The sequence below is a fragment of the Eulemur rufifrons genome, chromosome 2 (genome assembly GCF_041146395.1).
Source record: "Eulemur rufifrons isolate Redbay chromosome 2, OSU_ERuf_1, whole genome shotgun sequence".
Lineage (NCBI taxonomy): Eukaryota > Metazoa > Chordata > Mammalia > Primates > Lemuridae > Eulemur > Eulemur rufifrons.
Window position 1 is genome coordinate 116439550 of NC_090984.1, and position 27962 is coordinate 116467511.

A 27962-nucleotide genomic window follows, 5' to 3' on the forward strand; every position below is an offset into this window, starting at 1 on the left:
TTCTTTTGTCACTTTGTACATGGCTTTGGCCTTTCAAAAGGATGAAAGAAGAAAATGTAAGTGAACTTTGTGGGTTGCGACACAGCAACTCTTTCCTCATTAATGCGTTTTTGCATTTATCTTTGATTTACAAGTGGCCAAATGGGAATAGAAGGGAAGATATAAAAACGGGCTCAGTAGGCACTCCAAGTGAATGATTTGTTTACGGAGCTTTGGGAATATAAGCGTCAAGGGTTCTTTCTGGGATTCATGAGATCTATAACAATTACACGTGGTGAACTCCTTAGAGAAGAGTCTGACTTTAATAGGAGGAAATGTTATTTTCTGTTTTCTTTTTCCTTTGTTTACTCTTTCAGTCCATAATCATTTGTGGAGCTTTTGAGATGACAAGTGGCTTTTCTAAGCTTTTTCTGTGTGTTGTGTGTCTCATTACCAAATGTAGAGTACAGTATTTTGCATTCACACACTATAAGGTGCATGTACTGTTAGGCTGTGTCTATGCCAGTTTCCAAATCTCAGGAAGGCAGATAGTTTTTGGAAAGGGCAAGAGCCGCTCATTTTGTCTAATTCCCTTTTGCCAAATTAGCCTGAAAATCCGTGCAAAACAGACAAGTTCAAGCAGTGTCACTGACTACTGGAAAAAGTAGCTAACATATGTGTGTCATCTGGTTTTAAGTGCACTGGAATGGTTTTCCCAAGAAAGGCTCTATTGGAATCCTGAGATACTTCTCTTAAAAATGCTGCCAATTGTCACATGGAAAATGATGGGCAATCTTGTAACAAGTTGCTCTGTTCAACGCATGGATAATTTGATGCCCGGATGAAATACCAACCCATGGCTAGACTTGGGCTGGTGCACAAACCACGCCAGACCTTGTTCCTTAATGCTTTTGTTGAAATGCTTGTGTAGACACAGCCTAAGAGAGAATAACCTCTTAAGTGTAATTTTGACTTTCTCTCCCCAATTAGAAGAAGATAGTGTTTTTGATGAATCTGATATTCATGATACACCTACTGGACCCTGCAATAAAGAGTCTCAAACTTTTTTTGCAAGATTGAAAAGAATAGGCGGCAGCAAAATGGTGAAATATCAGCCGGTTGAGATGAATGTTCAGAGAAGTATGAATTTTTTCTCTCAGTAATTTTATGCAGAAATGTTGTACTCTACCGTTTGTTTGGGGTGAAATCTTAATTTTATTACGTTACTACACATTTTAATACCGTTGATTTTTATATATATGTATGCACAAACAGTATATATATACACATTTATATATATACGTGAACTGACAGATACATCATTAACGTCATAATTGTCTTCGAGGGCCATTGCTTGATTTGATTTGTTGCCAAATGTTTGCTTCTCTTCCACACGATTTGAATACAGTTTCCTAGATATGCCTCAGCCAAAAAATGATCCCCTCTCCTGTGCACAAATAAATAGAGCTGAGGAATTTTCCCGAAGCCTGATTTTGGAAATCAGATCTTAAGCTTCCATATTGGGTTCTTTCAGTCCAAAGTTTTCCAGTTTTTGAAATTAGAATGAGCCTTACAAAAACTTGGCCAGAAAGTTCTTCTTCCCTTCTGGTGGAGCTGGGATTGTGGTTATGATTTATGCCAATTGTATGCCCAAGGATGAGGGGAAAAATGGTGCAATCGCCAAGTAAAATAGTACTAGCTTTTTCTGTTTCAATCAGGTGAAATAGAACTGGCTGAATATAGAGAAACGGGTGCGTTACAAGACAGCCTTCTGCACTGTGTGAGAGAAGAAAGCATTCAGAAAAAAAAGCTGCGCTCTTTTAAACAAAAATCTCTTGATATAGGGAATGCAGACTCCCTCTTGTTTACATTAGACGAGCATCGCAGGAAGTCTTGCATAGACCGGTGTGACGTAGAGAAGCCTCCTGCCCAAGCTGCTTACATGGCGCAAAGACAAAATGACCCCGGGCGCTCTAGACAGAATTCTGCTACGAGGCCCGAGACTCTCGAGATCCCTGGGAACCCGGCCCTGGAGGGTTTTCAGGACGCTCGGAGGCCGGTCATACCAGAAGTTAGGTTAAACTGCATGGAGACGTTCGAGGTGAAAATCGACTCTCCCGTACAGCCCGCTCCTAAGGAGGATTTAGATCTGATAGATCTGTCTTCAGATTCAACATCTGGGCCTGAAAAACACTCCATCCTCTCCACGTCTGACAGCGACTCTCTTGTATTTGAGCCTCTTCCACCTCTCAGAATCGTAGAGAGCGACGAAGAGGAGGAGACGATGAACCAAGGCAACGGTGGCACCTCTGGTCAAACCGCCGCCCCCTCGCCCCCCGCTCCCGGCCAGCCCCCCGTCCTCAGCCTGGGCGCAACTCCGCTTGTGCAAGTCAGCGTGGAGGATTGTTCCAAAGACTTTTCCACCAAGGACTCAGGGAACAGCCAGTCGGCGGGTGACAGTGGCTCCGCTCTCATAGCGCTGGAAGACCCCGCAGACGCCGAGGAGCCATCCAGGCCGGAGGGGGCGCCCGAGTTCTCCTGCGGCAGCCCGCTAACCCTGAAACAGAAACGAGACCTCCTTCAGAAGTCGTCCGCTCTGCCCGAGATGTCGCTGGATAACCCCGACACCAGCACGGAGGAGGAGAAGCCCGATGGGCCGACGCCAAGTTCAGGGGCGAAAACCGTCCTCCTCAAAGTTCCCGAAGATGCGGAGAATCCAGCGGAAAGTGAGAAGCCCGATACGAGTGCCGAATCCGACAGCGAACAGAATCCTGAAAGGAAGGTGGACGAGGATGGAGCCGAGGAATCGGAATTTAAGATTCAGATTGTTCCCAGGCAGAGGAAACAGAGAAAGATTGCTGTCAGTGCTATCCAGAGGGAGTACCTCGACATTTCCTTCAACATTCTAGACAAGTTGGGAGAACAGAAGGACCCAGGTAAGCTCGTCTCTCTTCTCTCTCTTGGCCTCACCTTCAAGTTTGTGCATCTTACTTGGTAGGGTATTGGCACCGAATATGCATCAAACTCAAAATCTTATAATGTCAGGGTGTGACATTATAATCGCTTCTCAATCACTCTGAATCCTTCCTGCTCCCTGGACTGTGTTGGATTCAGATGTGGTCCTACTGGCTCCATTAATGTTTCTGTATTTGTTGTTTCTAAACTTTACAGTCAATTCTTGACCACCCTCAGCAATACGAGGCAATGGTTAATTCACATCAGGATATTCCAAATATCTTCCGAGCCTTCCTCAAACAGCAAAACGCATTAACTTGAATTCTTTGCTTTCTCTTTTTTTCCTGCTGTATTTTAGTGAGTTATAGTCCAAAGAAGGAACAAAAGTGAAGGGCTAAAACAAAGCAGAGAGTGCTTGGAATGATTAAGAATTGACTGTAGAATCACTTAGCATTTACAGCTGATTGTAGATACTCACCAAATATCAGAAACCAAAAAATACCGGTTACGTTATGCCCTAGGCCCTAATCCAGGGACACCACCTGACGATGAAGTTGTCAGAGCACGTGGGTTTCCTGCCACAAGTGCTCTTTCTCGTGTTTCCTTAGAGGCGCTGTTTCTAAGCAAGATAACTTGAGAGAAGTGGCAAGCTGGTGGTGTATCGCATCCTAAAACGCAGTTTTCTGTGATGTTACTACAATGCTGATCAGAGCGCCTCTTCATTTCTTACTTCAGATATTTAAAAAAAATTAATGTGACTCTTCGGAAAAAAATGTAATTGTCCAGGGACGATTATTTTAGAGTATGAAACACTGAGAACCGGCAAAGACCTGAGAAACCTCTAGCATAGCCCCTCACTTCACACAAGAGGATTCTGAGGCTTAGCGGAGTGACACACCTTGTTCCAGGTCACACGGTCGGGCAGAAGCAGTGCCTGAGTCTAGTCCTGCTTTCTCTGCTATTCCACACGAAAACCACTTCTAAGAGAATGCACTCGGCTCCTTTATTTGCCCCAGGCATTTCCAGAGGTTTCTAGCTGTTCTCTAGCTCAGAGGACAAAGCTGTGTACCTCAAAGATGCTCTGTAAAAAAGTCTGTTGAATGAACGTTAGTGTATTTGGAAAGGGTCATGCTCCAGCCAGGCAGGGGGGAAAAGATCCTGTTAATAACAAGAGAGTTTAAGAAGTTAAGGAGACTTTTAGGGAAACTGGGACACCTTTCTATTATTTGGAGCCAGGAAACTTGCTGCATAGGGACGGGCGACAGCGTTGGCCTAGAAACTATGGCGGTCTATAGGGTGGGTAGATGAGACACCGTATCAGAACTACGGAGTGGGTGTGTGTGACCTTAGGTTGCACATAGGTTGTAGTGTGTATGTTTGTGTGTACACATGTGTTGCCTTCTTTATTTGTCCTTACATCAGGCTACCGGGGAGGAAGTTAGTTTTGTTTTTTTTTTTTTGAAGTTAGTTTTGTATTCATACATTTGTTACCAGAGCAAGAGAAAAATACCTGACATTATGATAATACACCTTTTAAATATTTATACTATGTATTATATTGTCATCATAATTTTATATCTCTCTAGTGCCCTGTCCCCCACAGACACACTAATTTCTCCTGAAACCCTTCCCCTGTGCTCTCAGAAAGTCATGGTCCTTCATGAGCAAAATCCCCTACGTGCCTTCTTTCTCCTGTTTCCTTTGTCTTCTTGGTCTGATGGAGCCCAGCTCTCCCCAAGGACGTCGCTTTCCCTGCAGTCCTTGTGCCTTTGGGCTTGGGTCAGGGCAGGCCTCCTCCTCGCTGGCCGTTGCCCCCGTTCCAGCCTTCCCTCCTTGCCTCTAACTCTCCCCGCCCTGAGTCTCCCGTCGTCTGACCCCACCACCCACCTCACCCTCATCGCTGCCTCATCACTAACCCCTGACTCCTTCTCATTTGTTGACAGACTTGACTCTGGGCTCTTCTTACTCTTCCCTAAATTATTCCTGTCTTGATTCTTGTCGATTTCAATATTAGTGTGGTTGACTCTTCTGACACCTGGCTTCTCCAGAGATTGCTTTTTTATCCTCCACCTTGGCTCAGCTGCTCGTTCCCATGGTGCCATCACAGACCGTGTCATTGCCAATAACTGCGACCCTTCCATGGTCTCAACTTCATGTCTACCCATCTCTGATTGCCATTTCCCTCTCTGGACAGCACTGTATTGATCCTATATCTTCCCCATCCCTCCCCTACTTCATGTCTTCTCCCCTTGCTCAACTTGAATTCACGGCTACCGGTGTAATCCCTCCCTGCCACTCCTCTCCGGCCTTTGCTGTTTTAGACTTGCAATGGCTGAACACAGCCCTTGTTAAATCACCTCCTTGTCTACCGGTACCTGCACCTGTCAGATGAATGTGAATGGATGAAAACACATAATGTTGACCGGACTCATTTTAAATTCATGGCCATGAACCTGAGCTGGGTCCTTAAAGCTACCTGGCGATTATATCATATTTTCTTGGTCCATTCACATTTCCATTCTCCTAAATGACTAATTCATAGCTACTTTTCTCCCTAAACTTTTAATAACTCTCCCAGCTGACATCATCAGAAGGAATTTCCACAGCCTCCTACCACTTCATCTGCCTACCTTCCAGCATCTGTACTTACACACCCAGCCTTCCTGTTCACCTGGGGCTACAGGTAACAGCCTGTGTTCCTGTCTATAGCCAGCCTTTCCACAAGTGGACAAGATACCAAAAATTCTTCCCTCTGCCTCCTCCCTTAGATTTTTTTTCTTTTTTCCTAAAGGTCCTTTAACTTGAGCATACAAACATAATCTTATTTCTCCCTCTTAAAAAAAAAAAAAAAAGCTCTTGATCCCAATTCTCCTAACTATAATATCATCACATTTTACTCCTCCCCTTATAGCAAAACCTTTTGAAAGAGTTGCCTATACTATCACTATCTCCAATTTTCTCTTAATCTATTCTTTCTAAAAGTCATTCCTAAGCCGTGTGTGGTGGCACGTACCCATTGTCTCAGCTACTTGGGAGGCTGAGGCAGGAGTATCACTTGAACCCAGGAATGGCAGGCTGCAGTGAGCTATGATTGCACCCGTGAATCATCACTGCACTCCAGCCTGGGCAACATAGTGAGACCCCATCTCTAAAAAATAAAAAATAAAAGAACATTTCTATGAAGGTTTTATTCCCACTACTTCACCAAAACTGCACTTGTCAAGGTCACCAGTGGCCTTTGCTGCTAAATCTGTCAGCTCTTGGGTCTCATCTTGTGACATATCTACAGTATCTGGCACAGTTGATCACTCCCACTGCACTTGGCTTCCAGGGTACCACACTCTCTTGATCTCCCTCTTATTCAATGGTCACTCCTCTCAGTTTCTTTTGTTGGTTCCTCCTTGTCTCCCTAATGAGGGAGTGCCCTGGGTCTCTGTCCTCAATCCTTTCCTCTTCTTTATGGACACTCACTCTCTTGGTGGTCTCATCTGGTCTTACAGCTTTACGTATTGTCTGTATCCTGAGATAGCTCTCAGTTACCTATTGCTGGAGTAATGCTGTGTCACAAAAATCTCAGCAGCATACAGCAATAAGCATTTATTTAGTTCGAGAATCTATGGGTCATCTGGGGATTGGCTACTTTGGGCTGGGCGGCCAGGCTCTGCTCCTCATGCCTGCCGACCTCAGCTGCAACCGTGAAGCCTGGGGACGTTCTTCTCATGGTGATGGTAGAGCCACACGAGCCCAGTTGTACAAACATTTTTCAAGCCTTTGGTCAAGCGAATTACATGGCTGGATCGAAGTCCAGAGGGGAAATTCATTCTGCCTCTTTGGTGGGAGGAACTTCAAAGTCACATGGTAAAAGACATGGACTCAGGGAAGAATGGAGAGTTGGGACCACATCTCTCAAATATTGCATGGGATGTACTCATACTAAAAAATTATTTTGTTTACCTGAAAGTGAAAATTGAACAGAGTGTCCTCTATTTTATCTGGCAACCTTAACCTACCTTCAAAACATATCAGGAGTGTGGCACCTTCTCATCTCTACCGTTTCCACTCCGGTCTGAGCCACTGACATCTCTCACCTGGAGGAACTGCTAGAGCCTCCTAACTGGTGTCCCACCTTCTGCCCTTATCACTTTCATGTCCTCGCAACACCACAGCCAGAGTGATCCTTCGAGACATGGGATTATACCGTTTCTCTGCTTAAAACCTTCTAGTGGCTCTCTGTTTCTTTCACAGCCAAAACTCAAGTTCTTTAAACGCCTAGAAAGCTGTATGTGGTCCTGGTCCTCACTGGCTCTGTGACTTCATTTGGGCTGCGCTCTCCACGCTTCTACTCAGCCACAGTGGCCTCTTGCCGTTTCCTGACCACTCCCTACATACTCCTACCTTAGCGTCTTTACGCTGGCTGCTCCCTCAGCCTGGAGCTGTCAGGCATCTGTCTGGCTCATTCCCTCACTTCTTTTTATTCTTTGATTAAACAGCAGGTTCCCAGTGAAGCCTGCCCTGGACTATAGCCCACCCTCCAACCCAACCTGGCATCCTGGTGTTTCTTTCTTTTCTGCAAAGAATCGATCTTCTAACATACAATAGTTTATTTAATTTTATGCATATTATTTTCTGTCTCTCCCCACAAAAATGAAAGGTCCCAAAGGCAAGGAGTTTTGTCTGGTTTGTTCGCTGATTGTATCCCAAATGACTAGTAGAGAGCCGGCAAATGTTTGATGAATGAATCAAAGGACAGTATGACATCTTCTGCGCATCACTTTAAAAAAACACAAATATTTTAAGCTAAGTGGATAGCTTTATTCAGATGTTTGTCTTAAACTGTATACAAATAAAAGGTTTCATAAAATGATGGAGGACTGAGAAAAAATTGCTTGGCTTACAGAATCTTGGAACACTAATGATTATTAACTATCTTAATATTAATAACTATACTTAAAAATAATGACATTTCTTTACAATTAAAGACACACCAAGGGTTTTAACAAGCATACTAAAACTCCAAAAGTCTCAACAATCTTTCAAAAAATTCTTGAAAACTAGCTTTAAGCTTCCTCACTGACATTGCTGGTGAGACCCTGACGCTATAGTTGCAGCACACACAGAAGGGAGGCAGATGAGGGCAAGAGAGATAATTGTGCATGTTTTTCACTCGTGGTTTGGGGAGGATACCTGAGAGAAAAATAACTCCTAATCTTTAATGCCTTGATGACTAAAGTCATTTAAAATCAGTCATTATTTTATGCTTTATTAAGAGAGTTTGGAAAACTTTACAACAGTTATACCTTATTTTGTTCTCAAGAAGTTATTAATCTGGCAACCATATTTACTCAGAAAGACCTCTGAGAATCAAAAATAGGTGCTCTAACTCAAAAGGTCAACATTCAAAAACTTTTCTCCCAGGCCCTTACCTAGGATCTATTTTACTTTTATTTCTGACAGTTTATCAAGATCATCAGTTTAACAAGATCATCAAATAGTAGAACAGCATCTGTATAATTAAATTGTGTGTTCGTATGAATGTGTGGTGGATTTCTCTGTGGCAAGAAAAAACTATGGAAAGGATGAGACAGAAACATTATTATGCTTAAGAACTCAAAGCCATGTAGGGTGGGCATCCCTGGATTATAGCACAGTGTAGTCATGGAAGCCCACGTGGTCACTTGAAACCATCAAGATGTTCCACGTGCACATTGCATAGTGCTGCTTAAGATGGCAAGAAGTTTTGTAAAGAATTTTAGGCAGCTTGCTATGGCAAACCATTAAACTCTTCAGAAAGTCCTAAAAAATAATTTGCAGTTACCTGCAGTAATGTGGGGCAGCTGATTCTCATTATTGATAGATTAATAAGACAATATTACATGTAGAAAATATTTCTTCTTAGACTCAACAGCTGTCAAGTAGGAGAACAAATAATATAGTCCTTTTTTTGCTGAAATAATAAAATATAAAATCTGAGTTAATTATGCATATTTATTCCAAGTTAAGTACAGTCCCTTCTCTTAAATTACTTATGGTTTAGTGAAGGTTATAGACAAGTAAATAGCCAATTACATTATGGTGTGATAAGTTTGGAAAGATTAAAGACAAGGTGATCTGTGATTACATAAAAGGAACACCTGAACCCCGTGTTTTTATTTGCATATTTTTAGGGAGGGAGGTCCTGGAAGCCTCCCTGGAGGAGGAATTTTTGCTATAAATTGAGGTGTAAATAATGAGTAGGAAGTTGCCAGACAAAGGTGGAGATAGATGGAATGAATTATTAGGCACCTTTAGGTATTAAATGAAAAGAAATTCAGTATGGAAAAGTTAAGTGATTTGTTCGAGGATATGCATTGTGAGCATGCTGAGCTTTTGCTCCTCATTGGGCTATCATTGAGTTCTAAGAGGCATATCCATAGAAGCAGAATGTAACGTATAATCAGCTCTCCATTGAAACCAGTGTCTACATAATTCAATGAAAGTAATTATTAGAGCCAGAAAATGCATAAAGATTTCAATGGGTATAGTAGGCAAGAGGGAAAAAGATATGGAAAAGGTTCTTGAACTTGTTTTTAATCAATGTCCTGAGTTTTCAATAATATTTCTGTTTGTAGATGCCTCTACTAAAGGGCTTTCAACTTTGGAAATGCCACGAGAATCCTCATCTGCGCCTACGTTAGAAGCAGGTGTGCCAGAAACAAGCAGCCATTCCTCAATATCAAGTAAGGTTCCCTCTGGTGATCACGGCACCTGTACCTTGATTTTGGAACACTCTCTGCTGCCTTGTTTTTAATTTTCACAATCTTGGTTTGCTTTCTTTAATGTTGTGTTAGCTTCCTGGGTGACATTATGTTGTATGCTCTCAGAGACCCTGAGGTGTAGTATGGCCCACTTTTGTTCATATCTCAAATGTTTGATAAATCACTATGGTTACTGATTGGCCAAGGATCCTAATTTGTTAAGGAACAGTCACTGAATTTTATCATTCAATAAAATAAAAATTATATGTTACCAGCCTGAAAATAAAACACGGAACTGGTTTTGGGACACGTGAAAAGCATTGTTTATGGCAGAGTTTTACATAGAGCACCCTTATGTAATTTGAATCACCTCTATCATTGATAAAATTTGTTCTAGGTTATCATAAAATAAATGTTATCATATATCATGACTGGATCTAGCCCTTTTGCATTGGAAAATAAAAATGGCATGACATTTTACAGGACCTATAGGAGGCAAGTATTTTGCAACTGCCTTCTGTTTCTGGGTCTGAGATTTTTGTCCACGAGTAGCTTGGGTTCCACTGAAGTTCCAAAAGGGTGTCCACTTGGCTCTGGGGTCAATTAAGAGACTTAGCTTGGGACATTCTTAACAGGAATCAGAGATACAGAGGTGAAACTTCTGTGAACCTTTGTCACGTGTGCTGACACATTTTGTGTTCCATGGGGACAATACCGGAAAAGCTATTTAATTTTCATTTGACCACCTTTTGAAATGAGGATGATCCTGAAAAACCAGATAAAGATTTTAACTTAAATGCTGGACTGGTAGTATGGAACACCATCATCTTCATCATTCATTCATGCATTCATTCATTTAGCAACCATTTATGAAGTGTCTGCTGGATGCCAGGCACTGTGCTTGGCACTGGGGATCAAAGAGGAATAAACACCCCTGTTCTCCATGAGTTTGCAATCATAATAGTAATTATAGCTGCCATTTATTTGACACCTACCATGTGTCAGGCACTGTGCTAAGTGGCTCACACACATTGTTATCTGATTCAGTCCTTCCATCAGCACTGCATGGCAGATACTGTTGACCCCATTTCATAGACTGGGAAGCTGAGGTTCAGAGAGGCTGAGTGACTTGCCTAAAGTCATATGGCTACTCAGTGACAGAGACAGGAAACCATGCTAGGTCTGTTAGACTTTCGAGCCCTTGTTCTTTTTTAATGTGCCACACTGCCTCAGAATAATTCAAATTCAATTGTAATAAAGATTATGGAGATTCTAAGAAATAGCTTCCAAGTGACCGTTATATGTGGTAGCAAAGAAAAGCAGCTAGTTCTGAATCTAACTGTTCTTCTTTTATCATAAAAATCTCTTTGATAACATGATCAAATGCCCATTTTTAAGTCTACATACTAAAATCATGAAAGTGTATCTTTTCTTCATAATTTGCATGAGTCATCTAAAAAAACGATAATGAATTAGGGTATAATTTGAGATAGGATGATTAAGTTGGCGGGACTCTAGTGCTAATTAAATGTACCATAAAGTAAATTGATCAAGTGTATCATGATCCCAACATCATGACTAAATCTTAGCCTTTCTGCATTTAGTTTAGCATGTCATTAGGTTTCCATTTTTCTCTTCCTTGCCGTTAAAAGCATGCGTTCTATAGCTCTTGGTGGTGTGCTCTTGGAAGCATAATGCCAGGTGCCTTACACACTGAGCTAAACATTAAGAGTTTTTACTCTCAGGGAATTCTGTTGTCTTTAAAAACAACTGAGAATTGAAGAAACTATTGAAACACTAGAGGTTTTAAATCCTTCTTTGAGTCCGCTAGATGCTGCTAATTTTTAAATTTGTCAAATCTTTTAAAAAATTTCTGCTCTTGAATTTTACTTGAAGCTGCACTTTTCAAGTGAGTCATAAAATTGTAAATTTTACCAATTGGCAACAAAAATCAGAGCTGACTAATAACAGGTTGAATTGTCATTTCTATGAATTACGTTAATATGCGCTCCAAGACACAGGAATTCCCATCACAGTCTTCTCTTTTGATCAGTTTATCAGCTGATTATTTTGTGGCTAAACATGCCTTGACCGCCATTAATCAAACAGCATGCTAATTACATTAAAAATGATGTTATAATTGATTTCACATCACGCCAGGTTGCTGCCTTGGTACCATGATTGTGAAACCTGTGCATAACATTGAAGGGTTTCGAGGGGCCATACAGTCACTCCGGTTTCTACCATCCCCTTCTAGGGCATGTAGTTCGTAGCTTTGGTTTCTGAAATTGTCCTTACAAGAGAGTGAAAACCACAAGTGGTCAAGTATCCAGGTGTTTGGGGTCATGTAGAAAAGCTGCATCAGTGATGTTGGGCTCTCACATTGGGCTGGTGGGTAGGGTTGGGTAGAGCACTCACAGCAGAATAGGAGCAGAGAAGGTGAGCTGCTTCTAACTCAGCCATCTACTGGCAGAAGCGCTTCTCATTGTTTTCTGGTTTGGAACTACTGATAACTCGACATTTCACTGGTGGGATATTTGTCAATGCTTAATTGTAGGATAGAAATGTTACCACTGTTTTCTAAAACAAGGACATGCACTAGAGTATCCTTGTGGAATGTAATTTGATCCACAGTTTTCAAACAGTAGGCAGAGGCTCATATAGAGATTGAAAACAGCCTTGACTTTGGAGTTGCTATGTTTTGGTTTTAGGAACCAACCACCTCAGTTGCTGGTTGGTTCCAAGTAACATAATTTCATTTGCCTCAGTTTCTCTGTCTGAAAATTGGGGTTGATATATGTCATCCTACTCTAAACTACACGAGCACACATACACACGCACATCATACACACATATGCGGGGACCTCATGGGGATATGACGAAAACTGAAACTATGTACGCACAAGCTCCATTAAAGAAAGTTAAGCTATTACATAAACTCAAAATAGCATTATCTGTCTTAAATCCTTTTTGGAACACAGCAGAGTATATAAGATAAAAAGTAAATGAAAATAATATTTTATTTAGTTGGAACTGGGAAAAATATTTCCGGACTACAGATCAGTGCTAATGGGCACTGTTATTGCCCTCGCTGTGCGAACGAGGCCCCGGGACAGCAGAGCGCGTTAGTTTTTCATGTGGACAGGAGCGTACGATGTACCGAAAATTATGACTAGCCAATGAGGGTTCGATTAAGATTCTGTATGGATGTGTGGAGCCTTTGTGTGCTGTGGACATTTATTTCCCCTAGTAATCATCTCCTAATTTCCTCCATATAGCTCAGTATAGGCAGATGAAAAGGGGATCCCTGGGAGTTCTGACAATGGGCCAGTTAATGAAGCGCCAGCTGGAACATCAGTCTAGCGCCCCCCATAACATCAGCAACTGGGACACTGGTGGGTCGAGTTTTTCTTCTTGTTTTATCTCTCAGATTAGCTAATGCCACTTTCTCTGTGTCCACTCTGCTCCCTTGTTAAGGAATAGATGTCCTCTCCTGTTCCTTGGTTCAAATAATTAAAAAAAAAAAAAAAACAAAAAACAAGGCAATTAATAAGTCTATTTAAACTTTCCAAGTGTTCTAGAGTGACACATTCTTCCACCTAGGCTGGCCCAACTCTTTTTCTCTCCAAGACCCAGATTCCAGGTATGAGGCTATCAATCTGGGGAGGAGGGAATGGAACTATGATTTCATGGTGCAAATTAAAAAAAAAGATTACCAATATTCTCTGTTTTATAAACTCTAAAGTACCCCCAAAATAAGGGAATATTAATAGTAATAACAATAGTAATAGTAAATGTCAGCTTAGTGATGTTGTGATCTGCCAGCAGGTTTGGGAATAGGGGTTCTGGGTTTTAGCCAGCAGGGTTCCCAGGTAGCAGCGGTGCACCCCGATGCTCGTAAGGTGGAACTGCACCTAACCTCAGCTTCAAAGTAAGAATCAACTGCCCTGCCTTGACGTGTCTATTTTAAACACTACCACTGTGCATTTTGTAAACTCTGCTATTACCACGTTCTGCACACGTACTACCTTCTCAAGCCTGTAGTACTGCCGCAATCCTCTTTTAAGTGCCTGCCTTTCCTTTTTGTTCTTCTTTAATTAAATGGGTCATTTGAGTTATGAGATTATATATGTGAAAGCACTTTGAAACATCCTTGCACTATGAAAATACAAGAGTTTATTATTGTGATAGGCTCTGGGGGCCAACACTTGGATCAGGCTCTTAGTATTTGGATTAGCACTTTCTGGCTACCGTTATATGAGATTATTTTAATATTCTTCCTTATGATTATGAATTACAATGTCCACCAAACCAAAATCCTGTGATACTGTTATTTTTTTCAGAGCCATAGTATGTCAGCTTATGTGTTCTCATTATTCTTAAAGAGAGAGAGAGAGAGAGAGAGAGAGCACGCGCCTAGATAACTAAATCTCACACTCCACACCCAATCTCATATTTAACAGATAGTTTCAACTCTCCTGGACTTTATAAGGGTTCTTAACATTTTAAAGGTTTAGTGTTTTCTGTTCATTTTAGTGATGTATAGTAGTGAGCAGTGAAGAACCAAAAACCAACAGGCAAAAAAAGAGGAGAAAGACACTAGATACTAATAGCTAACCTCAAGAGTTTATAGGGCTTGAGCAAAGTTTTTCTGTCCGCACCCAAGAGGACCGTGCTTCTCTCTTTACTGAGATGAAGCTACATGAGGAACCAAGAATGGCAGCTTTTGTTTGGTGAGGTCTCTGATAATTAAATGCCCAGCTTCTGTTAGGCTGATCTGGGGCTCTGAAGATTATTTTACCATACTATTGTTTTCTGCAGCAAATAGCTCAGCCTAAGTTAACCATTTGAGATTGTGACTATAATTACAATCTAGTTTGATTAACTCAGTAGTTATAAAAAGGCAAATTGATCTCAATTTCCAATCCAAATTAGAATCTGAAAAAAATCTACACGATGCCAAATACTGAATTTTTCACTTTTCAACCAAACTTCAACCTTATTCATGTCACCCTAGTTTTGTTTCTTTTCTTTTCTTTTCTTTCTTTTCTTTTTTTTTTTTGAGACAGAGTCTTTCTCTGTCACCCTGGCTAGAGTGCAGTGGGGTCATCGTAGCTTACTACAACCTCAAACATCTGAGCTTAAGAGATCTTCCTGCCTCAGCCTCTCAAGTAGCTGGGACTACAGGTGCATACCACCACGCCCAGCTAAGTTTTTCTATTTTTAGTAGTGACAGGGGTCTTGCTCTTGCTCAGGCTGGTCTCGAACTACTGACCTCCAGTGATTCTCCCGCCTCGGCCTCCCAGAGTGCTAGGATTACAAGCGTGAAATACCTCGCCTGGCCCTGGTTTCTCATTTAATACTTCCCACTTACGTGCTGTCTGAATTTCTTCCCACCTGAGTTTTTCTGGGCTTGTTTTCCATCCTCCAAGTTGGTCCTCTAGTCCCCAAGTCCTATTAGAAGTTCATCTCAATATTCTCATTTTTATTAGTGCCATGAAAAAAGGACTCCCCAAATCCAAGCCCAGAGGAGAGCCTATGACTGTGCAGCACAGTGTCAGGTGGCATGTCACTCTAAACCACACGTTGGTGCAGGGACTCGCTCGTCTCCACAAGAACAAATCTGGCCACGCAGGCACACTGAGAAAGGCAGCCCAAAACACGGGTCATGGTCTGTCCACCTCCGCGTGCACCAGCTCACTCATAGCGTGCCTGCCTCTCCTCCATCCGTGCGCATCGGGATGACTTGCTCCTCTGCCTCATCTTTCGTGTGAGCACGTGGTTTTGAAGCACCACTCCTCCATTTCTACCCCGCCCCTCACCCCCATCCCGCAGTCCGACGCCTGCCATTTCCTTCTACCAGTCCCACATGTTTTCTCTGTGACCTTTTCTGGCCATTTCCCCAAATGATCACTTATGTATTTACTGATTTGCATAAAACATTTCTTTCATGGCCATGACATTAGCCTTTCATTTTCTGTCAGGAGATATGAGATTTTTGGGGGGGGTTGGGGGGTGGTCTGGACTTTTTGGGGGATGGTTTTAGATGCTCTCCTGCTTTTAGTTGCATTTCATAGAATTGAACCTCAGGTTGGTAGCGAAACCCCAAGCAACCCTACCCTAAAATCTAGAAAGTGTCCTGTAAATGTTAATAATCAATAGTAACAATGACCCCCCAACATGGCCCTCAGAGATGACTGGTTAAATTCTTTGTATTCTGAATTGTGTTGAGCTGATCACACTGAAGACTGAAATGCTCTGTTTATCCACAGAACAGATACAGCCTGGGAAACGTCAATGTAATGTGTCAACGTGCCTAAACCCTGACCTGGAGGGACAGCCGTTGAGAATGAGAGGTTAGTTGAGTCACAGAGTCTCAGACTGTAAGAGCTGAAAGAGACCAGACATGGCCACCATCTGGTCACCCAGCAGCTGCTACAGCCTCTTCTTTAGCAGCTCCGTGAGTGGGGCCAACCTTCGCTCAAACACTCCAGGGACTGGGAACTCATGACATCTCATCTTTGAACATGACCGACAGTTCTTCCTTACAGTGACATTCTAACCCTTGGAGCCAAACGAAATAAGTCTAATCTCTCTCACATAATTTTTTGGACATTTGAAAATAGCCACCCATTGCTTAATTCCCTCAGTCTTTTGTAGCCCAGACACTCCTGGGTCCTTTAGTATTCCCCCTCATACGTATCAGTTTCCATGTCATCCTGTACCTACTTTTCTGGGCTTGGTCCAACTTATCTGTATGTCTTCTAGAATGTTGAGGTCATGGGTGAAGAGCCTCTTTTCAGCTATCTGAAGTGAACATTGCCAATATCCACTTGACCTTATGCTGCTCATGAAAGCAAGCTGAGCATAAATCTGCTCTAAGAGCAGAATATTTATTTTCAGAATTCGTCCCATGAATTTTAACTACCAAACTAGTTAATCATTATTTTTGTTCTTTTGTAATTCAGAAGGCAAGTTAACCTATCATTGGTTAAAAAAAAAAAAAAAAGAATTATGATCACATCTCATAACTAGTCTCTTAAATCAAGCAGACCTATTTTTCTAGACCACATCAGTCTTCTAATTTTCCCAAGGAATGAGGAGATATTTATCTCCAGCTTTTACTGACACTTCTTTGGTAATGAGTGGCAGTTTTTAGTCCCTGTATCAGATGAGGTAAGACTCTTCTCATCTTTGGGGCTAGGAAAAGCTTTGATGAGTAGAAGTCAGGGTAGTCCAACAGATCTTGGGTGCTTGTTCATGATCTAGTGACACAGTAGCAGCAAAAGTGGAGTGAGGTTATGGGAACAAAGGTGGGAAGTTGGTCTCTCTCACGGTAAACTGAAGAGTCCGTTGGTGCAGGTGGGGACTGATGCAAACACCTTTATAGTTCTTCTATCTCCAAGGCTCCCAAAGGGGATTTTGTCAAGATCTCCAGCTTCGAAGTGGAGCTTTGGATGTGGGCCCTTCCTTATGCACGTTCCAGAAGACCCTCTGTTTCTGCTTCTAGTTCCGTACAAGGTGCACACTGGGCATTCCAAAGGGGAACCAGTAGCAGTGGCATCAGAAGTGTTGGCAACAACTGGGGGATGTTGGGGACTCCCTTTGACGTTGTAGACTTATGATTCTGCTGTAACAGAAGGTGGCTGAGGTCTGTGGCTTCCTTTTTGCATTTCCCACCTTCTCCTTGTACCTATTCTGTGCTCCCACGTCAGCAGCAGTATTTAGGAATCCATTGACTGAGCTAATGTTGCCCTGTGGGGGCCAATGCCCGAAACATCACCCATCTCCCTTCACAGATGACCGCCATCAATATTGCGTCATGCATTCCATGTTGTCACACAGAAAAACAACTTCACAATGCTCTTGTCAAAAATACTTCTTTCTTGGCATTCGTATTAGGTAATAATTGGTTTGAAACCATTAAACTGACTTTGAATCCCTCCCTTTCCTTGACCTTGTGATTAGTATATAAGCGTAAGTGGCAATAATCTTCTGAAACCCTTGACTCAGAGTCGTTGTTTTTTTTTTAAATCAAATTTCTTGTGTTTCTAGTAAGTCTGTGTACATATCACCATATATCTTATGGGTTTAATTTTTCCACTTTTAGCACAGGCATTTTGACATCTAGTTGATGTGGTCTGTCGATGCTCAAAAACATATGGAGTACTGGATTTAAACTGTGTTTTGGTTTCTGGAAGCAACTTCATGGTGCTTATCATACTATTTAATAATCAATTGTGTTTTCATTTATCTTGGCCCAGTTCTTGCTTTTTCTACTACTAATAATTTTACACCTATGTTTGTAATACTGTTGCTTCCATTCAAAACAATATTTCTATGAAACAATCGGGGATCTTTGTCAATGACATCCTTAGGTATGCTCAGGAATGTTATCTCAGATACAGCTGACAGATATAGTAGGACAATTTGGATTCCCTTTTGGGAGTTTAGGAAATGACATAAAGATATTTTCAGATATTTTCCTTTGCCAGTTGGGTTTGCAGGTCTTCTGCTTCTTAGAAATACATTTTGTAACCTTTGAACCAGGCAAGGGAGTCTGCAGTATTAGAAGCATCTTGACTTTTCAAAGACATAATACAATTTTTCCTCTCAGATTGAAACACAGTGCCCACTTGGCTAGGTTTCTAAATATTTTATCTCGGTTCCTTTAGAAACGAATTCTCTGAACCATTTTCCATCTATTTAAGGAAAGATCATACAGGCTTTTCTTCCCCCAGCACCACGTTACCAGTTCCTTGCTGAGAAACAGATTATTTAATGACCACTGAGTTCTTCTGCCTTCCTTCCTATTTGAGGAACTCGGAGTTTGTTATTGCTTTGTAGAACATGGCATTATTCTGGATTGTAACTCTGGGATTCTTCTTGGAGTGCCTCATTTCCGTAGTTCCCAGGGAATCTGTCCAGCACTGGAGGCCGTCCTAATGGAGAACAGCCCTCCTGACTCTCCAGACTGATTTACTCACCACTGGAGCGTGTTTGAAGACATCAAAACCCAAAGTTTTAAACACTGTGGTGTCAACTGGCTAAAGCAGAATGAGTCACTGGTTGGTGCTTTCAAAACACTTGATATTTCATTCATAAAGACTTCAATTTGAAAGATGAAGTCTTTTTGTTTTGGTAATTCTGATATTGATTTTCAGGGTAGAAAAATGGCACTGATATTTCTTAACTCAAATATTTACCCTTGCGTAAGTGTGTGGAGTTCTGGGATCTTATTCCCTTCCCCAATTAGCAATACTTTAAATATTGAGATGCATCTGTGATTTTGGAAATGCATATTGTATGGGCAGCTTCTGTTTGTGCCTAGAAAATAAGGGTTGTAGCTCACTTAGGGTACCCTTGAGTAGATCTCCCCCTTTGTTTTTCATCTTTGTCCTTGTACCCTGTTGGCACACCTGAACTCTTTTTTCCAGAGTCAGGAAGCAAAGCGACAGATAGAATTCTAGCTCTTAAAAGCATATAAACAGAAACTAATCACAATCTTTCTTGACTTCATTTTGCTATTGAGGGTTTTTCACAATACAATTGGGATGTCAAGTCGCGTTCCTGGAAATGTGATCTTTGGAGGGTTTGTAAGAGAACGGGGCCTTTCCGGCCCCCCAGAAGCTGGTATTTATTCACTGGTTGTCCCTTGGCTGCTTACCTAGGTGCCACCAAATCCAGCCTGCTGTCAGCACCCAGCATAGTCAGTATGTTTGTGCCTGCACCCGAAGAATTCACTGACGAACAGCCCACGGTGATGACGGACAAGTAAGCTCTCACGGGTTATTTTCTTTACTGTGTTTACAGAATTAGAGTTTGGTCCTATGGTAGCCATAGTGTTGGTGTGCACAATGCCGTATTGTATGAACAGCTTCCATTTATGCTTAGGCGTTTTCCTTTTTTAATTTGAACAAATGCAAACAATATCACTGACTCATTATCCCTAGCAGTAATTTCGCACCAATAAAATCCCTCAACCAGAAGCTTCAAACTGTTAGGATGGGAAGAAGGATGAGCCTCAATTCTTATTCCATCCTGCCAGCAGAATCTGCTCTCTGAATCTCAAATTGGGTATGTCACCTCTCAGCCTGGCAGCCTTCAAGATCTCCAGCTTTCTTCTAGGATAAAGTCCAAATACCTTAGCTTATTAGATAAGGCCTTTTACGTTATGAAGGTCTGGCCTTACCACTCCTCACCAGGGGCTCTTTCCCCAGCTCCCCTACCTTTTCCAGAGCATGCCTATGTATTCTCTTTACTGTGATTTCATATGTACCCTTCTCTTTGTACTTTCTCTGCTTGGTGAACTCCAATTCATGCCTCAAGACCCGGCTTAAGGCAGAGTTTCCCTGATTTCACTAGGCAGAATTAGTCATGCCATTGTTCAAGTTTCCATAGCATTTGGTACATCTCCCTATTCTAGGGCTTACCACATTGTATTTTAATTATTTGTTTATACTTACATGTTCTGTAACAGTTTGTGAGCTTCTTAGGAACTAGGGCCATTTCTTCTGTATTTTATGCTCTAAGCTTCTAGTATATTGTCTGGCACATAGATACTTATTCAGTGAATATGATAAAGAATAAGACATTGTAGGATGTCAAGTTTGGAGAGATCCCCTTGGACTAGGAAGGTTTCCTGGTAAAGGTGACCAAATTGACAAACTGGGTGAGGAGGGTGAGGTGGAAGGGGCTGGTGTGGGTGTCCATGCAGCTGGCCCTCACTCCTCATTCAGTGAGGAGCTGACAGTCGTGACTACAGAAGGGAAGGTGGCTGTCCTGCACGGCTGCCTTGCAGTGTGCACATGGGACACACTGAGCTGCCTGTGGGAGGCTCTCCCTGGCTCCTCTTTTGGTGTAATTCCCACCTGCACCCAACCAAGAGTCTTTCCGGTTGCCTGTGTGGGCATTCTATTTCCTTTCTTTTATGATTTCAAATGTGAACCCTATATTTTAAAATGTCAACTTGTAAGAAATTTATCTTTTTTTTTTGCTTATATTTAGGAAGTTTCAGATGGAAAGGTCACAGCAGCAATTGTAGTAGTTGTTTCCCTTGCCATGCCCAGTAGACTTCCCCTTTTCTTTATAAAGCTGCTCGCTTTATAAAGCTGGCTTTGGTTGAGTTGAAGTAAATGGATCCAAATTAGGACACTACAAAGAGCAATAAGTTGTAAGTTACTTAAGAGCAGGTGCCATTGTTTGTGTGTAGGAAGGCCTGGTGAGTTCACAAAAAAGATCTAAAATAGTGATAGAGAGGAGACTCCACCCAGACTCCCCAGGCTTTCTAGATTGTTCTGTTGACTTGACTACCCTGTCTCTTACCCACAAATAGAGCATTTTATTGAAAGCTTCCATTTGCATCTAGGCAGTTTTCATTTCTAATTTTGACAAATGAAAAAAATCTAGTTACTGACTATCCCTAGCAATAATTTCTGATGTATAAAATCCATCAACCATAGTCCATAGTCAATCCAACTGGCACTCATTCTAAAAGGGAGCAAGAACTCAGGCGTAGGCCAGGTGCTTGTGAACTGAAGACTGTTTTCAGTAGGCAAAGAAACTCCGTGATCCCAGACTATCTCTGTGTCTATGGCGATGGTGGCATTGGAGTCTCCCACTTATTGTCAGAATGGGGCCACTCATCTCCTTCTGAAGCCTTTCCCAAGACTCACTAGAAATGGCTGTGTCTGTTATGTCTTGAAACTGTGGTTTCTTTCATGGAACCCATTGCTCTGTTTCCTCTGCAGATGCCATGACTGTGGGGCCATTCTTGAAGAATATGATGAAGAAACACTCGGGCTGGCCATCGTGGTCCTCTCCACGTTCATCCACTTGAGCCCGGACTTGGCAGCCCCGTTGCTGCTGGATATCATGCAGTCTGTGGGGCGGTGAGTGTGGCTTCTGTTTTGTTTGGAAGGAAGGTTCCTTGTTCAATCTACATCTCAAAGTAACAATGGCCAGTTCAAAAGTGAAACCTTCAGTCACCTTGTAGATGCTTGTTATATATAGGATCAACTCAGATTAGCTTTGAAAACCAACTGGACTGAGCTTTCGATTGAGTTCTCCAGCTGTGCAGGGCCATGAGTCATAATGCCAGAGCGAAGCCAGGGGAAACCGCACTAAGAAAACTCTACTGTTGTTCTGTTACTATATGAGCTAAAGTCTGTACCAGTGCTCAGAACTGTCAGTCACTCATAGTAAGCAATTAGTAAGTATTAGCTATTATTATTATGTCTCTTTATCTATTTTGAGATGGATTCTCTAGGCATTTTGTAATTTCAAGGGCACCTTGATTGACTGTGAAACTTGAGACATTGTCATCTGAGGGGGACATGGTAGTATAGCAGATTTACATTTCTGACTCAGATAAAGGAAGGATGTACACATTTGGGGAACAGGACCCTTCAGCCGGACTGAGGGGAGATTAAGCTTAGCTGCTTTGAGGGTGTTCATGTTAAGAAAATTCTATTTAGTAGGTAGGACATTAGAAGAAAAATGATGTATTTCATGGATGTGAATAAACTTCACATTCAGTAACAAACTGTAGTCCTAGCATGCACAATTTATAAGGGAGGATTGAATTAAATGACACATAAATTTATTAAGTTTACAGTCTGTGCTAACATAGCATTGGGTCCTTTAAGCTGCAGGCATTTGACCACGCTCTTGCCCTCCTGTACTCTGTGGCTTAGTTGCCAAAGAAGAAAGTTACTGTAGGGAATCACTGCATAGCCGTGCAAGACGGGGCACAATTAAGTGCCGTAATGAGTGGTAGGAGTGCTAAGTCTCATACACAAGTTTAGGATGGCAAAGATTTCTTAGGAAAGGTCTATAAGGAGGAGATAGGACATGAACTGGATTCTGTAAATTCCTGGCATCTGAGGGAGGGAAAGAGAATGAATCTTAATGGAGCTAAAATTTAATATAAACTCCTTCATCCCCAAAGTATATGACTCCCTTATCCCTCCCAGTTTTTTTGTAGTATCCTTAGGAGTCATATCGTCAGAGATGGTATAAAGGCACGTCTAACCATTCCACCTTTAAACTTTGAAGTTGCCAATGTGCAAAGTAAGTGAAGAATATGGGGAGGTGGAGAGATAAGAAAAGATGAATTATTTCATTTAAGCCCTTGATTTTGACCTAATCATAATTGTGGAATAAAGGTTGTATCCGCTATCAGCAATACTTGGGGAGCTGAGGGTTTTGTTGACGCAAGGTCACAATTCTTACCCTCATACTTTTTAGTTTAGGAACAGATGGAGTTATTGTTCTGATCTGTTACTATCTCTTTGAAACAGCTGACCTAAGTTGTTATAGATATATAGAGGAATTTGTTTTAGTTTTTTGTTTGTTTTAACATAAGCAAGAGTAATCCATGTTCAAGCATTATCAACTATTAGGATGGAAACAGATGAGCTTTGAAGAAAAGCAAGGGAAAAATGTAGCAGATACATTTCTGTGTAATTACCTACACATGTATTTAAATCTCTACCTCCTTTGGGAAGACTAGAAAGAGACAGGTAGTGCATTTAATGCAAGCTGCCTCAATTCTAAGCAACTTCAGCCTAATCACCAAAGCACCAAGAAAACAGAGTGAACAGTCACCTAATTCAGGGCTTCCTTGCATGCTTCAATTCCACCACAAAGAACAGATGAGGTGATGTGGATTTACAAACATTTAGTTTATTTATGTTAGTTATGACCACAGGAACCATTCCCAGGGTGTTCTAGGAGTTTGTAAGCTCAGCATAACCCTTTCATTCATCACCCATGCTTTTTCATGTGATCTCGCACTTTCCTGTCTAACTGGATTCCTCTTAAACTTTACCTATCCCTTTTTCAAGGTGCGGCCTTTAAGATCACATTTGCTGCACCCTTGATTACTGTTTGTTCATTCGCCAATGCTTATCTACTCGTTTTAGTGTCATTGGATTGAGAGGGCCCATAAACAAAGCACCTGGGAATGGTGTCTGATGTTAGTGGTTGCCAGACCCTCTATTTCTCTCCAAATGGGTTCTTGGCTCAGTTCACTCTTATGCTTGTAGTCTTAATAAAGTAAATAAATGTGCAGCATTCTCCTTATTTGCTTCTTCAGCATCTTACTGATCAAGACATGTTCTTCTAAACCAACCAATTTAGTACATTCTCTTTCTACATGGTAATATAGAATATTTCCATGGATACAGAACTGTATAATTATACTTTTCAGAAATTACATATTTTATATTGATTACTTAACCAATAGATTTCTCAATATAAAAGATTTCCCTTTCCTCATTTCAACCCAACAGTTAGCTGACAAATATTCCTGTTATCAATTTTACCATCTTATAGAGGCTTTTATAATTTGCCGTTTGTTTGTAGTTAGCTTTCGGAGGTTGTATACAAGGAAACAAATTCTGACTTGAATTACTATGGAGATGGGCTGGGTCAAATGTTGCTCTGATAATTGTCTAACCTGGCTGCAGATGCCGTGATGTAGATTGGCCGTGTGGCAGAAAACCAACTTTATCTGCGTGCCTCTCCCTGAAAATACCTGACTTGACACAGACAGGTCTCAGGGAGTAAGTTCACCCTGGGGACTGACTACTTCATGGGCCCTCTGTCCCTGGTCAAGGGAATTGTCAACGGTTGTACATGTCTCCCCATCTAAACCTGAGCTGCAACAGGTCCCACTGCAACACTAATGCATTTCATCATGAAAACCTAAGATATTTATGTGACTCTGTTTACTTTATTTCTAGATTGGCTTCCAGCACTACTTTTTCTAATCAAGCAGAAAGGTAAGGTCCTAAAGTGAGCCCAAATCTCACTTTCTTTTTGTCCCCTGTGCATGTTCGTCCGTGGAAGTATTATATTGTTAGGTTCCAGTTGTAGCTCCAGAGAGCACTACTTGTTCCTTTGCTGTTCATGCCTTCATTCATCCGTTCACTCATTTTAGCTAACAAATAATTTTAAGCCCACTCTGTGGCTAGATATTTAGGCCTTAACTGGTGGCAAAATTTCTGCCCTTATGGGGCTTACAGTCTATCGGGGAGGCCAACATGAATAAGAAATTTGTAATTGTAAACTGCTAAGTGCTATGAAGAAAAAGTACAGAGAGACTTATATAACATTCATTCATACAACAAATACTTGTAGAGTGATTACTAGGTACTGAGAATACAGTGGTTAACAAAACAGCAAATCCTGCCACTCATGGAACTTACGTTCTCCTTGAGGACGGAGAAAATAAGCAAATTAACCAATAAGAAAACTGATGATGTAATTTAATATCACTTAGTTCTAAATGCTATGAGAATTAATCAAGTAGTCAAGGAGATAGAGAGTGACTGGAGGTGGTATTTTAGATAGCACAGGCAAGGACAGCATTTCTGAGGAAGTAATATTTGAACAAAACCTGAACAGAGTGAGAGAGTGATCCAAGCAGCAATTTATGGAAAGAACATTCCAGGCAGAGGGAGCAGCCAATGCAAAGTCTCTAAGTCAGGAAAATGCCTCGTGTATTTGGGGAACAGACTAATGGGGCTGGAGCAGAATGAGCAGGGAAAAGAGGGGTAGGAGGGAGACGGAAGAGGCAGCGGGAGCCAGGCTGGGTGGAGCCCTGTGGGTCATCGTAAGAGTTTGGCTTTTATGAATGAAACAAGGCGCCACTGGAGCGAGGAGCAACACGCTTTAACTTGTGCTTGAAAGGATCGCTCTCCAGTCCTATCACAGAATCAGAGTGCACTGGGAAGTGGGCAGTTCCTACTCAATGGGCATAAAGTTTCAGTTAAGAAAGATGAATAAGGCTTAGAGATCTGCTGTACATTGTGCCTACAGTCAGCAGTAATGCATTGTGCACCAAAATGTAAGAGGGTAGATCTCATGTTAGGTGTTCTTTCTAACATAAAATAATTTTTAATAAAAAATAAAGGATTTTTAAAAAAGGAACACTCTGGTCTCTGTGTTGAAAGTAGGTCATGGGAGGTAAGAATGGAAGCAGGGGACTAGTTTGGAGACCAGGTAAGTGGTTCAGGTGAGGAGATAGTGGTCTAAGGTAGTGAGGATATAGGATATAGTCAGAGAATTTTTGAAAGTAGAGACAACGTAATTTGCTGATATATTAGATGTTGGGTGCAAGAGAAAGAGAGGAGGCAAGAGTGACTCCCAGGTTTCCACCTGAACAACTGGATGGATGGCTGTGCCATCTGCTGAGATGAGCAAGCCTAGATGGGAGCTGGTGCCACGAGTGGGTAAAACAGGCAGTCCTGATCTGGCCTGAGAAGTGGTAGGGGAGGGGAGAAGGAGGGAAGGGCTTCTCTTAAGAAGTGATGTTTAAGCTAAGACCTGAAGAAAAAAAGGGTTTAACTTAATTGTGGAAATTGTTATAGAAAGAGCATATGCAAAGGTCCTGAGGTGGTAAAGAACCTAGTGTGCAGGAGGAACTATGAAAAAGCCAGTATGATCACAGCACAGAGATGCAAGCTCTTGCTGAGACTGGCTTGCCAGATTGTGCAGGGCTTATAAATCACATTAAATATTTTGGGCTTTCTTCTAGCAGCAGTGGGAAGCCATTGAAGGATTTTTAAGCAATGATATGCATATGTGTAGCAGGTAGAAAGGGTACTTTGGCTGCAATGGGGAGAAAGGCCAGAGGAGGGCAGGAATGGATACTGTGTTTGACTTTGAGCACATTGATCTCTTTGCCTTAGCTTTTTCATCTGTAAAAAGAGAGATGCTAATATATGCCTTTCTTGTGCTAAAGGGGTATATTCTGTGGGTCCACGGTAGAGTATGTGTGATAGCATAACTGTAGCAGGTCCTACAAACATCAGATATTATTGTTGACATGGCACTTAGGTAACTTATGGTTTTAGGGATGTTTTCTTTTTTTTTCTCATCCTCTACTCAATGAAAGATTTTTTTTAAACTTTTTTTCTTAACATCTTTTATGAAAAATTTTAAATATACTACAAAGTTGAAAGAATTTTACAGTGAACACTCATATTCTTGTCACCTAGATTCTAAACAAACATTTTATTTGCTTTATCATGTATCCAACCATCTATCCATCCATTACTCCATTTTATTTTCGGATGCATTTCAAAGTAAATTTCAGACATTAGTGTACTTTTCCCCTACATCAGCAAAGTTAGCATTAACTAAAGTTCAATTTTATATATGGTTGTTTCTTCCCCACCCCCCAGCTTTACTGAGGTACTATTGATAAATAAAAATGTTATATATTTAAGGTGTACAACATGATGTTTTGATATATGCATACATTGTGAAATGATTACCACAGTCAAGCTAATTAAAATATTCATCACCTCATATTGTTACTTTTTTATTTTTTGGTAAGAACACTTGAAATCTACTCTCCTAGCAAATTTCAAGTATATGTTATTTTTCACTATAGTCACCGTGCTGTACATTGAGTGTGGTTGTTTCATAACATTTACATACAGGAAAGTACACAAATCTTAAATGTCCATTCAATGAGTTCTGACAAATGCATATGCCTGTGTAACCCAACCCCTGTCAAGATATAGAACATCACCATCACTCCCAGAAAGTTTCCTCATGTACTTTTCCAACTAATTTCCACCCCCACAGGGGCAAACACTGTGGTGATGTTTTTTCCATCGTAGGTTAATTTTGCCTGTTCTAGACCTTCATATAAATGGAATCATACTGTTTATGCTCTCTTGTGTCTAACTTCTTTTACACAGCGTAACATTTTTGAGAATTATCCATATTGTTGCTTGTGTCAGTAGTTTATTTCTTTTTCAGGGCTGAATAGTATCCCATAGTTTCTTTGTTTATTTTCCTCTTGAAGGACTTCTGGGTTATTTCCAGTTTGGATCTATTATAGCTGTAATGAACATTCTTATACAAGCCTTTTTGTAAACGAATGTTATTCCTCTTGGGTAAACACCTGGGAATGAAACTGTTGGGCCACAGGATAGGTGTATGTTTAATTTTATAAGACATCACCAGAACTTCTCTTAAAGTGGTTATGCCATTTTATATTCCCATGATCGATGTATGAGACTTCTGGTTGTTCTACATCCTTGCCAAATTTTGGTGGTGTTTTTTAAATTTTAGCCATTCTGGTGGGTATGTAATGGGTATCTCATTGTAGTTTTAATTTGAATTTCTCTGATGAGATTTTTTTTCAAGTGTTCATTGACCCTTTGTATATATTCTTTTGTATAGTGTCTGCTCAAATCTTTTGTATATTTTAAATTGGGTTGTTATCTCTTTATTACTGAGTTGTAGGACTTCTTTATCCTGAATATCAGCCCT

The 27962-nt window shown here is 41.2% G+C and overlaps 1 protein-coding gene across 3 annotated transcripts in view; it reads left to right on the top strand.

Moving 5' to 3' along the window:
• UNC79 (unc-79 homolog, NALCN channel complex subunit) overlaps nucleotides 1–27962 on the top strand; it is a 221942-nt gene that overhangs the window by 144589 nt on the left and 49391 nt on the right. For 2 of the 3 annotated variants that reach the window (XM_069465253.1, XM_069465254.1), the window contains 8 exons: nucleotides 970–1119; nucleotides 1698–2915; nucleotides 9543–9650; nucleotides 12947–13063; nucleotides 15941–16024; nucleotides 19340–19442; nucleotides 21419–21559; nucleotides 24416–24454. In XM_069465253.1, coding sequence (XP_069321354.1) covers nucleotides 970–1119; nucleotides 1698–2915; nucleotides 9543–9650; nucleotides 12947–13063; nucleotides 15941–16024; nucleotides 19340–19442; nucleotides 21419–21559; nucleotides 24416–24454 — 1960 coding nt within the window. The remainder of the gene's footprint in view (nucleotides 1–969; nucleotides 1120–1697; nucleotides 2916–9542; nucleotides 9651–12946; nucleotides 13064–15940; nucleotides 16025–19339; nucleotides 19443–21418; nucleotides 21560–24415; nucleotides 24455–27962) is intronic. The other variant, XM_069465255.1, reaches the window with a different exon arrangement.